The sequence below is a fragment of the Ailuropoda melanoleuca genome, chromosome 16 (assembly GCF_002007445.2).
Source record: "Ailuropoda melanoleuca isolate Jingjing chromosome 16, ASM200744v2, whole genome shotgun sequence".
Classification (NCBI taxonomy): domain Eukaryota; kingdom Metazoa; phylum Chordata; class Mammalia; order Carnivora; family Ursidae; genus Ailuropoda; species Ailuropoda melanoleuca.
Window position 1 is genome coordinate 82,211,415 of NC_048233.1, and position 14,304 is coordinate 82,225,718.

General features: G+C 53.7%; 2 protein-coding genes across 6 annotated transcripts in view; both read right to left on the minus strand.

Annotated features, from left to right (window-relative positions):
• Positions 1 to 122: 122 nt before the first annotated feature.
• NXF1 (nuclear RNA export factor 1) lies at positions 123 to 10,608 on the minus strand. Its single transcript, XM_034646133.1, has 21 exons — positions 10,292 to 10,608; positions 8,133 to 8,316; positions 7,762 to 7,915; positions 6,917 to 7,000; positions 6,705 to 6,809; positions 6,522 to 6,602; positions 6,358 to 6,427; positions 6,125 to 6,213; positions 5,890 to 5,997; positions 5,609 to 5,718; positions 3,749 to 3,785; positions 3,371 to 3,439; positions 3,237 to 3,292; positions 3,019 to 3,126; positions 2,859 to 2,917; positions 2,633 to 2,748; positions 2,471 to 2,513; positions 1,819 to 1,891; positions 1,105 to 1,287; positions 600 to 660; positions 123 to 482 (listed from the first exon to the last, which is right to left on the minus strand). Exons 1-21 carry the CDS (start codon positions 10,317 to 10,319, stop codon positions 444 to 446), a joined length of 1,857 nt encoding a protein of 618 aa, XP_034502024.1. The 5' UTR covers positions 10,320 to 10,608; the 3' UTR covers positions 123 to 443.
• A 1,283-nt stretch (positions 10,609 to 11,891) lies between these two features.
• Positions 11,892 to 14,304, minus strand: part of STX5 (syntaxin 5) — a 20,221-nt gene continuing 17,808 nt past the window's right edge. For all 5 annotated transcript variants that reach the window (XM_002925354.4, XM_019806093.2, XM_019806092.2 and 2 more), the window contains one exon: positions 11,892 to 12,649. In XM_002925354.4, coding sequence (XP_002925400.1) covers positions 12,490 to 12,649 — 160 coding nt within the window. In that variant the 3' untranslated portion in view covers positions 11,892 to 12,489. The remainder of the gene's footprint in view (positions 12,650 to 14,304) is intronic.

The following is a 14,304-nucleotide window of genomic DNA, read 5'->3' on the forward strand; positions in this document are numbered from 1 at the left end:
CCGCCCCCGAGCTGCTTTGCCAACAGCCGGGGTCCGAGGGGGCCCTCCCGCCCCCCACCGGAGGACTCAGCCCCCGCCCGCCAGGCAGGGGCAAGGTAAAAAACAATGTAGGACGCGTGACACAAAATACAATATCACTCTTTATCTTAAAAAGTAGGGCGGGTTCTGGGGTTAAGTCCACAAAGCACCTAAGTCCTTCAGGGAGTTTAGTGTCAGTTCTACAAAGTAAGCTTTGGCTTCCTGGCACCAGTGAGGCTCAATCTTCTGGAAGTCTTCCAGAAGTCTTCCAGAAGGCAGGTGAGGAGAGGGACCCAGCAGCCCTTCCTCTTCCGTCACAGTCACGGGGTGGCCTCGGGGCCAGAGAGGAGACACAGCCACGACAAGGAGACATCAATATCCAAGGGCTATTTTACAGGGGGCTTCTTCTTGGGCAGGGCTACAGATCACTTCATAAATGCCACTTCTGGGATCTCGCCCTTGGCCTTAGGGGGAAAAAAAAAAAAGGCCAGCAGAGTCAGCACCCCCCTTCTCCCGCCAGCTTGACCCTCTCAAGGCCCAGAGACCCCTGGTCCTTCTGCTACTGAATTCCTGAAACTTACCTTGAGATGAGTAAAGGCCTGGGCAGATCTGGTGTAGTCCCAGTTGTTGTCCTGAAGGCACCTGGAGTGGGGGAAAGACAGGCACCTCCATCAGAACCAAAATACATGCACCCCGCTCGCTAAATGCCACTTCAAAATCCTTCCTAGGGAAACACTCATGTGTGCCGACAATACACACATTCTTGCACTATGTATTACAAATGAAAAATCAGTAAAAATCCAAATGTCTACCACTGGTCTACGGGATACAAATGAGTATTAAATAGCTCTCAAGAAGACTAAGGTAATTTTTATAGTGATAGGGAAAGATATTGATGGGATAAAGAAAAATAGTAAGTTGCAGGAGAGTATATAAACATTTTGCTATGCTGATTTAGGCATAGGCCAAGTTTTTTTTAACGGGCCACATTTATAAATTTTGGCTTTTAAAATATCAGGAGCACTCATTATCCACTCCCAGCCCTACCTCCGTGTACCCTCATTCCTACACATGTCCAGCACTCACTTCTGGGACCACTCAAGGTTCATGCCAGACTGGGTAGAGAACGCCTGCAGCATCTCCTGCTGCTCTGGGGACAGGGTGGGCACTGGGCTGGAGGAAGGGGTGGGTGCAGGCATGGCGAAGGCTCTCTGGATCTCATCAGCGCTGGCGTTCCGCACAAACAGCTCGTCATTTACGATGCACAGCCTTTAGAACAAAAAGCACTTTAGACAGCTGGACAAACAGCCAATGTCAACTTCCCAACAGTACTCCTGTTGCCACACTTAACACCTTCACACTTGACAGACTCAATACCCACAAAATCCCCCTCCCCACTCTTAGTCATTACCTTTGATCATTTACGCCCCTTCCCATTGAACCAGTGTTTGGGGGCCAGATGCCAAACACATTAGAATTAGACATTCTCCCCTAATGCAAGGCAGTTCTTACACCCGTTGATCTTCACAACAGACCATGGAAGTAAGCAACTTATGCTAGCTTACCGATGAGGAAACTTGCTCTTAGCTAGAAGTGGTGAAGCCAGGATGAAAAACCCAGAAAGTATGGTTCCAGAGCCAAGCTCACCACCACCGTGAGAGCCTCCTCCTGATACCCCCTTGCCTTTCGGAAACTTTGAAAATATCCTGAGAACCAGCTCCCCCTACGCTTCCCCCAGCAATTCCCACATGCTGGCCATGGATTGGGACTGGGACCCCATGTGGTAAGCCAAACACTTACCCTGAATTGCTGGCAGGAACAGCGACAAATGTCCGGGTGAAGGCTCGCAAAGAATCCCGAGACTTTCCGTCCACTAGAATGTTAACAACAGCAATGATCCCTTAGAATCAGCTACACCTTCGGTTTACAAAAACCTTCTCCAACCACGGGCTTACTTGATACAACGAAACCGAAGCAGACCAGACAGATGATTACACGTGTACAGGGGAGCAGAGGGGAAGACCAGGGTCAGGGGCCAGTGCTGACGACCACCAGTGTCAGCCCACCCAGGGGACTCGTGTGCCAGCTCCTGTGTCAAGCGCTTCACTGACTCCCACAGCGCCCCCGTGAGATGGCTGTTACTAACCCCCTTTTACAAATAAAGAATTTGAAGCGCAGAGATAATGTAAGCTCCTCACAGACACATGAGACCAAGGCTGGAACGGAAGCCCCGATCTGCCTGACCCCAGAGTCTGGGTCCTCCTAATCTTCAGGCTTGTCCCATTTTCCAGACAGGAAAGACAGGTGGAAAGGGTTGGCCTCATGAAAGTGGCTTGGGGGCAGAATACGAGGAGGTCAAGGATGGAGAGGGAAGGTAGCTGAGAGGGCAGAGAAAAAACAGTCAGCTGCGGGAGGGCCCACTCTGCAAACTTGGGACTCCAAAGACTCTTACCTTCTTTGAAGACCCCGTTGACAGAGAAACACAGCAATGTACTCTGAAAGAGAAGAGGCGTCAGTCACCGTGCAGGCTTCTGGCCAGGGCCCGAATCCCCCGAGCCTTGTAACCACCCCTTCCCTCAGTTCCAGCTTTTGTGGGGAAGAAACAGGTGCTTACTGTCTGGGCGCTTATGTCCACCACAAAGGAATTGATGTCGTGCTGGGTTTTGGGCAACTCATTGAGGAAGGCCACGACATTGAGACGCGTGTGCTTCAGCAGCCGGAACCGCAGGGCTGTGGGAGAGGAGAGCCCCAGGTTAGGGAATGCCACACGCTCCCGAGCCCTGTGACCCAGCCCCGCCCACCCCCTTTCCCACGCTGCTCTGCTCACATCACACACTTACTCGGGTCTTTAAGCTTCTTCACGTTCCTGCTATCCTTGAAGTACTCGGCCAGGTTGCTTCTAGAGGAAGAGGCGGAAAAGGAGGCAGGGGTCAGAGCAGTCTGCGCGCTAGCAGGTGCTGGCCTGCGGGACCCGGGCGGGCTGTGGGTGGGGACGCTCACCGGGCAGGGTTCTGGGGGGTGAAAGGAATGCTGAGGGAGCAGCAGGCCCCGTCGTGGTAGGCATCCAGGAGCCGCTGCCGGTCTCCAGAGTCATATACCGCATAGTACCTGTGGAGAACACAAGAGGGAAAGGCTGAGCTCCCCAGTCTGGATCCGCAGGGCGACCCGACAGCTCCCGAGTGACCTCTCCCCAGGCTCCAGGGCCCCGCGATACTCACTGCTGCAGGAAGTGCAGGACCAGATTCTTTAGGGTCTCTGTTCCAAAATAGCTTCCCTGGAATCACACAGGTGTCAGGACCCCGTAAGCAATCCTCTCCTCCCCACACGAGTTCTAACCCTGCCCCCCTCTTACCTTGCAGGGGGGTAACATCGTGGGGGCTTCAACATCAAAGGCAATCGGCGGGGGTAACTCGTGGCCGTCCTGCGGGAAGGAAGCGGAAGTTGACAGTGTAACCAGAGAGAAAAGGCTGGATGAGTAACGAGATGGGCAAACTAGGAATGTGGGGTGAGAGATCAAGTGTCAAGAACACAGGGAAAAGGTCCAGGAATCCCGATAGAGGCAACTATTGTCTATGGGCCTCTTCCTGGTAAGGATTATAGCCTTTTTGCCAGATTCTCTGAGGGCTCCAGGTCTCCAAATTAACGATCATACAAATACACATGAGGCAAGACATTTTGGGTGGGAGGGCCTATGCTCGTGAGAAAAGAATTTACATAACTACGGACTTACCAGGCGTAACAATTTGGGAAATCGTTCTCGAATGGCGCTGTCAAAAACGGGACAGAAGTGAGTGATGCTTCAGAGCCACCGTGCCTCCTGAGCTGCTCTAGGAGCAGATACTCCACTGCCCCAGGGACCGCCCTCCCCATCCTGCTTGTCCTCTCACTCCGCCCTGGCCTCTGCGCTCTGGGGGAAGCGGCCCCACTCCCCACCTCACCTGGGGCGCCCAGAAACGATTGCCTTGAAGGCTGACTCTCTTCTTGGTGCCTGACCCGAGCGCCACAGGAGCAGCACTCCCAGCCCAGGCTTTAAGCCAGGACCTCCGTCCCCTCCCTGCCCCCCTTACCTTCTACCTACTCACCTGTGCAGCCCCGGGAGGAGGGAATGGGGTGGGAGCCCAGGGGCTCCGCTGCCTCAACAGGTATCCATCAGTTCTGCCTGGTCTGGCCGTGACCAAGACCAGAACACACCACAGGGATGGCACAGGATGTTGGGGCAGGGAGATGAGCAAGACGGGGGGTTCAGGAGGAGGGGAGGGGAAGGAAGAAGACAGGGAAGGAATAGAAGAGAAGGAGAGAGAAGGTAGGATGGGGCCAGGGCAAGGGAGAGATGGGGAGACAGAGAGGAGTAGAGAGTAAAAAGAAAGAGAAAGCAAAGAAAAAGCGAAAGAACTGTAAGGCAAGAAGGCGCTCAGGAAGACAAGGAAGAAAAAAAGGGAAGAAGACACCCAACACAGCCTTTTCCTTCGGCTGCCCCTTTCCATGTGCTCCAAGGTACAGACGGAAAACAAATTCTTGCTACAGTCGGAGGGCAGCTGCTGTTGGCCAGGTCTCTGTCTGCTACCTGGGTCCCGATCTGAGCTGGGCGTGGGAAGCGAAGCAGCCATGGGGGCAGGAGACCTCCCTCAGAAGGGCTGAGGGTTCAGGCCCCTGCAAAGTTGGGGGGGTGAGGGTCTGTGCCCCACCTCTGTTGGCCCCCAAGTTCTCTCCTGATGGCCCCTCTGCGACTGTGCCTGTCTTAGGTTGTTCCTTCCCTGAGGAATCTTACCCGTCTCTGGCTAACCAGCCATCCTCCGGGGCCAAGCAGGGTGATGTGAGGTGTGCGAGTGAGGGCGGGGCAGCGCCCCCCGAGGGGGTCACTTCTCTGTCTCCGCGGTAGCCTATGCCCCCGTGGCCTCCACGCCCAGCACCTGCCTCGGGCTTCCCTCGCCTGCTGGCGGGGCCCCGGCTCTGGTCATATGGCTTGGGGAACCCAGGTTTCTTCTCCAGGGAGGGCCCAGCTCACAGCTCTGGGCAAGAGAGACAGAATGCATGGCACCAGCTCCGAGAAGGCCTGAACCGCAGCACAAGGGGGAAAGCCCAAGCAACAGCCTCGGGCATGTGGACCATCAGAAGAGTCCCTCTTGGCCAAACGGCAAGAGGGGCCAGCACCGAACAAAGAAGGGAAGGCCCATCAACAGGAAGTCCCGGGGAGGGAGGCCTTTCTCAGCCCAGGGATACCAGGCTCTGGGCACAAGGCAGCTCCACGTACGGGGCATATATGCAAGACATCCCCTGGTTGTGGTAGAAAGCGGGAGATGCCCTTCCTGGAACAGCAGGGTAGGGAGACTCTAGAAAAGGCTGTGTTTGGGAAGAGGAAAGACCACAGAACAGCAAACAGATAGTCAGGGGAGAAGAAAGGCAAGGAGACCTCGGGGCCAAGCTGGGACACACGGACAGACGAAGGGAGGAGCACGTGATCCTCCCCAAGGACAGGTGGTTCCAGCTCAGGGCTGCACATCTCCTGCAGACGGGCACTGGTCAGGGTGCATTAGCTCAGCCTCCCGGGGGGTGAAGGTCCCCAGGAGGGGAGACAGAGGCTACAACTGACCTGATGTAGGTGGACTGGTCTCGGAAGGTGTCGCACAGTGGGTTTCCGTCGAGCCACAACTCTTCCAGCTTCAGCCCTTTTACCTTGTCCAACTCCCTCTCAGACTTCAACTGCAGAGTGGGGGGGGGGCAGAGGAAAAGCGGGCAGGAGACCTAGGTAAGGAGAGCCAGCGAGACCCCCATCCCCGAAACTCCCTCCCCGAGCCGCCCGCCGTCAGCAGGTAAGCCCTCTGCGCCCTCTGCTCGCCCCGCCCACAACGCAACCAGGCCCTCAGGTCGCACCTCATTTCCAGAGAGGTTGAGGATCTTCAGGTTGGGTGCTTTCTGCACAAGGCTGGACATGTCATCCAGCCTGTATAGCCTGTTGTTGCTCAAGTTTAAGGACAAAAGCTGCGGGCAGAGGAAAGTTTAGAGGAAGCACCACCAACAAAGGATTCAGAGATACACCTGCCTCCCGACCCCATCCTACCTACCCCACCCTGCTTCCTCCCGTCTCCAAACGGGACAAAGGCCTCACCTCAGGGATGTTCTCCTCAATGATTCGCAGGGTAGCCGCCATACAGCTCCTGCGATTCAAGACGACATCGATGTTCTGGGCCACCAAGTCTTCAGGAAGCACAAAGGAAGGAAAGGCGAGTCTGAGACAGCTTTCCCAGGTCAGAGTGCGTACCAAACCATTCTCAAACTTTCCCCGCCTGACAGAGCCCCCTCCGCCTCCGCCTCCCTGAGAATGACTGCTACTGGCCCTACCTGGGTCTGAACGGAGGCCCTTGAGGTCAAGCGCTTGTTGGGAGCCATCATATCGTTTGCTCATGATCAGCTACAGGGGAAGGAAGAGGGGTCAGGGGGTCACTCGGGCTGTGGAGGACAGAAGGGGGACTGGGGTGGAAACACGTGACAGGAGCCTGCCTCACCTTTAGCTGCTCTACTTGTTCAGGCTTCAGTTCGTTCTGTACCGAATGTGGTGGGGCAGAGGAGTTGATAATGATCGATATCTGAGGGAAGCACGGAGGGCAAGTGAATTCCGGGGAAGCCAAAGCAGCCCAAGCCCCGGGACCAAGCCCCACCACCAGCAAAGCCAGGCTCTTTATACACACCCTTCGGTTTTCCTGATCCAAAATCTTATAGTTGACGGCCTTCAACGCAGATGCGGTACTGGCATCCTCAACAAAAAACTGGGCCCGTGTGTTTTCATAGTGAAACTGCACAAAGAGGAAACAAGAGCATGAGACTGGGAGCCCGGGGCCCCGGGTCCAGCCGGCCCCTCGCCTTCCCCGGTGCCCAGCCAGCCACACAGGCCTTATCTCACCTCAATGGGGGTGAAAGGGACGTTGCACTTGCTCTGAATCACACTCAGGAGCCATGACTTGTCATATTTTCTGCCATAGGGAATCTAGATGACAGAGAGAGCCAGGTTAACAATACGTAAGGAAGGCTGACCCGCAGACCCAACCCAGGGCTCCTTTCACACCTCTGCCAACTTCCACAAGATTTCTTGAGGAAAGGGCCAGTTAAAAAGTTTTCTACTCAAGTCAGACACAAATTCCTTACCCTCCTTTCTGTCCATTTAAACTTAGTATTCCACAAAAAAATAAAATTTTTTGGTTCTGAAAGTTTCAAGATATGATTTAGACCTGGCCTGCCCCTCAGAGGACTTAAGAGACCCCAAGCTCCACACTCGGCTTGAGCCACATGGAGACACACAGAGGAGTTCCTCCACCTCCCAACCAGTTAATCACGTTTTCCCTTAGATGGTGTCCCCACCTCCCCCCATCCTGCTTGCCCTCGTCTACTCCTTTCCTGAACTTGCTCTTAGGTGTTCTGGGAGAAAGGATAGACACCTGACTGTGGAGAACACGGCAGAGAAGATTGATTCTGTCATGTGAAAAGTAAAGACCTTCACTCTGAGCCCAGCCCCCTCTCTCCCTTGCAGCATCTTCTTCCCCAGACACTCACTGTAAACTTTTTTTTTTAGGGGGGGAGGGGCAGAGGGAGGGGGGGAGAGAGAGAGAGTCTCTCTCAAGCTGGCTTCATGCCCAGCATGGAGATGACACAGGACTCAATCTCGTGACCTTGAGATCATGACCTAAGTGGAAATCAAGAGTCAGACAGATGCTTAACCAACTGAGCCACCTGGGCACCCCAGACACTCACTGTGATCTTAAACCAGTTCCTGGAGGTCCCATCCTGGCTGGTGCCAGCCCCTCCTCTGTCTGGAAGAGTTCTGTCTCTCCGCACAGTAACATGAATGCGATCTCGATCGTGCCAACTGTCACCTCGACGGTTGGGTCGGGAAGGATAGGGGTTACTGTGGGGAAGCAGAGAATAAAACGTCCACAAACACTAGGAATGTTTTCTCAAAGACTTCCCACACTGTTGTCAGGATTGCAGCTAAGACTGTTCAACCATTAAGCTGGCCCTGGCATCCCTCACTTTTACAGGTGGGAAGAGAAATGGTGTGGGCTGTAGAGAGCTATATAAATAAATGGGTTGCTAAAATCAAACCAGATCAAGTGGTCACTTACTGTCGTATTCGGGGAACATCCTGGGCATCACTCATTGCCACATCTCTGTCATCTTCCTCCAAGCGGGAAGACCGAATGCCAGAACCTCCTCTTCCAGACCTACGGTTCCCCTCACCATACTTCCACCGGAAAGGACCCCGGCCTTTCTTTCTTCTTTGAGGGAAACTAACGCGGTCATCGTGCTCTGGGGTTAAAAACCACATCAATTAAAAAACAAGTTGCTAGTCCTGCTACACTGCTGTGGCAATGACGGCATCTAGCAGCCTGCACTGTCGAATGACAAACACACCAACTACGAAGCCCACTTCCACGCAAAGTTCTGTCTGTTGAGACACAGAAGCCTTTCTGTGGTGTGGCAGCTGAGGGAAACATTACTGGAAGACAGCACAGGGCTTTAGAAAAATGAGTCAGAAACTGGAACTTACAGAGAGGAGAAGCACAATATGGAAGTGTGAGCAGAATATGGACTCAGTATGGAACTAAAAAGGCACCTGAAATCGGCTTGCTCTTGGCCTCCCAAATCTATTTAACCACTCTCAAAATCTGGATGGTGACCTCTCTCACATCTCTTAAAATCAACCAATCACAATGATTACACCAGCTTTCAGTAAACAATGCTTCTTTTGCCTACAGAGTACTAATGCCATACAGTTATAAATTTAATCAATTAAAGGACTTCTTTAAAACTTTTTTTTTTGCTTCTTTAAAATTCTTGTTCTCAAACTGCCACGCTGAAGTTTTGGGAGTGAGCTCTTTATTTCCTTGGCCAAAAATGTCTTTAAAAAAAAAAGATTTTATTTTTTTATTAGGGAGAGAGAGAAAGAGCGCACAAGTAGGTGGGGCAGTGGAGAGAGGGAGAAGCAGGCTCCCCACTGAGCAGAGAGCTCCACATGGGGCTCTATCCCAGGACCCTGGGATCATGACCCGAGCCAAAGGCAGATGCTTAACCAACTGAGCCACACAGGCGCCCCCAGAAATGGCTTTTAACTCAGGAGACAACTCCTAAGATTCAGGTTCTAGTGGCAACTAGGGAGCTTAGCCAAGGGTCCTTGACTGCTCTCCGGAAACAGAAGCCTCTCAATCCTGGTGTGTCAGAATGGCTTCTTAAAAAAAGGTCCATGACTCCCAGAAGCTCTGCCTCATGCCTACCACTCTGAAAACAATGAACCTTAAGAAACGACGGGGGGGGGGGGAACCAACAAAAACCACAACTGAGGGGGCGCCTGGGTGGCACAACGGTTAAGCGTCTGCCTTCGGCTCAGGGCGTGATCCCGGCGTTACGGGATCGAGCCCCACATCAGGCTCTCCCACTATGAGCCTGCTTCTTCCTCTCCCACTCCCCCTGCTTGTGTTCCCTCTCTCACTGGCTGTCTCTATCTCTGTCAAATAAATAAAATAAAAAATCTTAAAAAAAAAAAAAACAACAACAAAAAACCACAACTGAATAGCAGGCACAGCTAATATTCACTAAGAACTTTCTCCAGGGCCAGGCACTATGCTCCAGGCACTCGATATGAATGATCTCGTTTAACACACACAAGGGCAAACTTAGGAAGTAAGTACAGTCGCTACCTTCTTAGGGAGACAAAAAAGAGGCCTGGCAGTGGAATTCACTCAAGCCTGGTGAAGACAACTCAGGACTCAAACCTCAGCTGTCATGTGCACCTAACCACTCCTCTGCACTAAAACCTGCGTAGTGTTCGGACTAGCACAGCGAGTTGGTGCGGAGGTTTAAAATATTAAAGCCAAAGCGAAGGCCGCAGGCGAGGCGGAGCAAGAGACTGGACGCGGTGGAAAATAGGACACAGGTAGCCCATGAGCAGGGCACTGACTCACATTAAAGGAAGAGTCTGACCGCCAAACTGAACTGACAGGCATCAACCACCCACAAAGTTCAAAGGAATCTCGCCACCCCACCGCCCAGGCCGCCGTCTCCGAGCCGAAGCTCCTCGCAACGCCAGGATTCCCGCGTCAACACGTCGGGCTCCCAGCCTCGAGGGCGGCCGGACCCGCGGGGGGCCTTGCCCCGCCCGCGCCGTCGTCGCCCCCCGTGGACGCTCGGCCTCTCGCGGCCTCCCGCCCCGGGGCTGCGGCCTAGGCCGGCGCCGCCCACCAGGCCCCAGATCGCCTCGCTCCCCGCCCTGAGAGGCAGCACTGACCGTTGTAGGACTTCCCCTCGTCCGCCATGGCACAGCGAGAAGCAGGGCCGGCTCAGACGCGGGCCGCAACGCCGCCAAACGTCCGAACACCCCAAAGCGCCCCGGCCGAAGCGCTCCTACGCCCGGCGCCACCGCATTTATCCTGCGAACTACGTCGCGCGCCGCCGACGTCCCCTGGTGGTGGGCGGTGCCGCCGGAGGAGCGAGGACCGGTGCGCGTGCGCACTCGGCTGGCAGGCGCGCTGGGGGCGGGGCGCTACTGCTGCAGGTCCCGCCAGAGAGCTGCGTTCGCCCAGCTGCCCCACGGGTGTAGCAGGCCCGCCCCGCCGCCGTCTTTCTTTGGTCGGTCGTTACGCCGGCACCTCCGGGGCTAGCGCTGGAGCAAAGAGCAAGCTGCTGCAGCCCAGGTCTCCGAGAGGAACACGGAAGGGGGTCGCACGAAGGGCTTCCGAGGAAGGGGAGACCTGGGCCTTGTAGCAGGAGTGATGGTTCTGAGACCCCTAGCGGTATTCAGCCAGTATTGAAGTCTCAGCCCAGCCCTTTGCCAGAAGCCGATACATCCCAAGCTTTCCTCCTTTGTAAGACGGATTATCGGGCAACAGAAAACTAGAACGTAAACCCGGAGAGTAGGGACCTTGACTAATTCGTGACTTTTCTTCTCCAGCTCCTGGCTTGGTACCCTGCCTGGCGTGTACCAGTAACTCAACAAACACTTGTGAAATAAATGAATTTCCGATCTATGCAGCCTCCCAAGAGTTCCCGAGTCAAATGACAGACCATTTCCCCGCCTTTGGCAAACAATTGTCTTCACAACCTCCCCACCCACCGCTGAGGTACTGTGCTGGAACTACAGCTTGTGTCGGGCAGAGAAGACCAAGCAAGAGCACCTGCTGAGCAGAGGCCAGGGAGAGAGGAAACAGTAAAATGCCCGGGCTAGAAAAGACTAAGGTTCTCCTAGACTCTCTCCCCCACCTCCACCTGTTCCCCCCCTAAAAGTTTTAGGGTCAGCTCTCAGAGTATGGTGATTGTTCTCTCTGTAGCTTGAACTTCCTTTGGGGGTGTGAGATGTGGGGGGACCCCAGTAACCTCAGAATGATGTGGTTGCAGCCAGAAGCGTATTAACCTCCCTGGAGGGCGGGTGTTCAGGCAGGTTTCTCCTCCTCCTGTGACTGGCTTGGATTTGGTGAGGGGCTTGGAGGGGACCCAGAGCCTCAGCTGGAGCTGGGAACAAGTTCTTCACCTTTCACTCCTGGCAGCAGGCAGAGCTCCTGTGTCATCCAGCTCAAGGAAAAGTGGGGACCAGCTGGTTGGAGCATGCAGCTGAAACAGGTACAAATACTGCTGATGATCCTGGAACTTGCCACCAATTAGGGACCCATTCTGGGGTCGTGCTAACCCCCTTTGCAGTGAAGTTTCCAGGCTAATGAAGTGCTGCTGCACCTGGGTGTTCCCGGCCCAGAGGCAGCTGTGTGCACAGGGCCCAGAGCTCGGCCCTGAGAGCCATCTGCCCAGCCTTTCAGTTCTGGTACTGGGCAGTGCGCTCACTCCACTGGCTGTGAAGGCCCTTCGACGCTCCCACCCAGAAATGACGACATGGCTAGTGAGGCTGACAGTCTTGCTGTAATTGGGAGAAAATGGGCTGCAGCGCATTTGGCAGATTGAGAGTCACCGGCAGCCAAAGTTGGGGTTGTGCAGGCAGCTGAGGGGCTCACAGCCCTCTGCCTCACACGGTGGAGAGAGGAGGAAGAAAGAGGTCAAATTCTAACCCAGATGGGAAAGTTGGTCCCAGGGGGCAGTTTCACTTCCTCTCCTCACTCTCAGGAAGGTGGGGAAGGGCTTCATCTCCCCTTGCTGCCAGAGTTTCCTTTGGAAGAGGCTGGGGAGTTTCTAAAAATCTCCTACCTAGTGGAGACAACCTCCCCCATCGGCCCCCCAGTTGGCCTCTGCTCCTGTCCAGCCACTTCACAGCAGAGTACAAATCCAGAACCGTGTGTGTTTCGAGGGCCTGAGAGTGGTGAGGGGAGGACAGGGTGGCCAGAGGCAAAGGGTCAGGGGTCAGGGGCAGTGGCCATTCTCAGCAGTTCCAGGGAAACAGGGCCTTTCTCCCAAGCACCCTGCCTAGGCTCAGTGACAGCACTGGCCACCTGCCCTCCCAAAGGGGTTCCAAACCCCCACGGAGTGCCTCAGAGTGGAGAGGGTTCAGGCAAGGAAGACCACAAAGATGATGAAGAAGACAATGAGGATGAGGAAGATTTTGACCATGAGCCACCGGTTCGAGGTGACCGACTGGAAGTACTTGAGGATCTCTGAATGGGCGGCCTCAACATCCAGCTGGGCTCCCAGCACGTTCTCGTCGATCCTGGGGATGGCCGAAAGAAGAGGAGACAGAAGGACACTGGATTAAAAAGAATGCTGTTGAAGTAGATTTACCAACATGGAAAGACGGTCACAACACGCAGGAATAAAAAGTATTTACATACAATGTGATCCCATTTTTGTGTATATATGCTTGTGTATAGAAAAAGGTCTGGAAGGGTAACAAGTCTTGGCTCTCGTTTGAAGATCAGCTCTGCAACTTATTAGCTTGTGATTCTGAGCCAGTCATTTAACCTCCAGACTCATTTTCTTCAACTGCAAAGGAGGGAAAATGAGCAGAACCCCAACCCTGCATCTCCGGTTGCTGTCGACCTCAAACAAGTTAATAAACATAAAGTGCCCAACCCACACCAAGAGTGCCCAAAATGTCAGCTATTATAAAGTTTTGCTCGTCAGTATTTATTGATTTTTGTCTAATAAATAATATTGCATTTGTAATATGGGAGAAAATGCTCACAGACCATTATAGTCAGGAAATCCTGGTTCTGAGTGAGACAGGAAGAAAAACAATGATATGAACAGGAAGTCAGGAGATAAGAAAATCCCTACAGGGGCGCCTGGGTGGCTCAGTTGTTAAGCATCTGCCTTCGGCTCAGGACGTGATCCCAGCGTTCTGGGATCGAGCCCTGCATCAGGCTCCTCCGCTAGGAGCCTGCTTCTTCCTCTCCCACTCCCCTGCTTGTGTTCCCTCTTTTGCTGGCTGTCTCTGTCAAATAAATAAAATCTTTAAAAAAGAAAAGAAAAGCCCTACAATTAGGAGAAAGTCTCTCCAGGCTACAGAGAAGTCCTCAGAGGAAGAGCCATTTCTTGACAAACTTCTGAGGAAAATAAAACATTTCCTGGCCACCCTGCATATGCAATCCTGAAAACCCAATACAAACCATGGCCTTTGCAACGGGAGGCCCTGGGAGCAGAAACCACGATGAGCTGTGAGGACAGAAAAGCTGGAGCCTGGTAATTCAGCTGAAACAGGAAAGGAAAGCCTGGGCCAGTGGCTGCAAGCCCCAGGTCCTCAGACGGTAGTCATGAGGCCTGTGAACTACTCTCTGTCCAAATACAGGAGCCCAGGGGTGCCTGTCTGGCTCAGTCAGAAGAGCATATGGTTCAGGTCATGATCTCTAGAACCTGGGGTCAAGCCCTGGGTCATGTTCCACACTCGGCAGGGTGTCTGCTGAGACTCTTTCTCATGAATAAATAAAAATTTTTAAAGATTTTATTTATTTATTTTAGAGAGATTGCGGCGGGGGGGGGGAAGGGGGGGGNAGACTCTTTCTCATGAATAAATAAAAATTTTTAAAGATTTTATTTATTTATTTTAGAGAGATTGCGGCGGGGGGGGGGAAGGGAGAGAGAGAATCTGAAGCAGACTGCCCGCCGAGTGTAGAGCCCAACGCAGGGCTTGATCTTATAACATGAGACCATGACCTGAGCTGAAACCAAAAGTCAGATATTTAACCAACTGAGCCACCCAGGTGTGCCAAATAAATAAATCTTAAAAATAAAGAAAAGGGGGCACCTGGGTGGCGCAGTCATTAAGTGTCTGCCTTCGGCTCGGGGCGTGATCCCGGCGTTGCGGGATCGAGCCCCGCATCAGGCTCCTCCGCTATGAGCCTGCTTCTTCCTCTCCCACTCCCCCTG

Bases quoted from the DNA above. Each gene is read 5' to 3' on its own strand.
- NXF1 (XM_034646133.1), bottom strand. From the start codon at position 10,319: ATGGCGGACGAGGGGAAGTCCTACAACG. The intron at 7,916-8,132 runs GTAAGTGACCAC...GCTTCCCCACAG, and splicing joins GATGTTCCCCGAATACGACA to TAACCCCTATCCTTCCCGAC. The intron at 6,214-6,357 runs GTAGGGCCAGTA...TGCTTCCTGAAG, and splicing joins GGGCCTCCGTTCAGACCCAG to ACTTGGTGGCCCAGAACATC.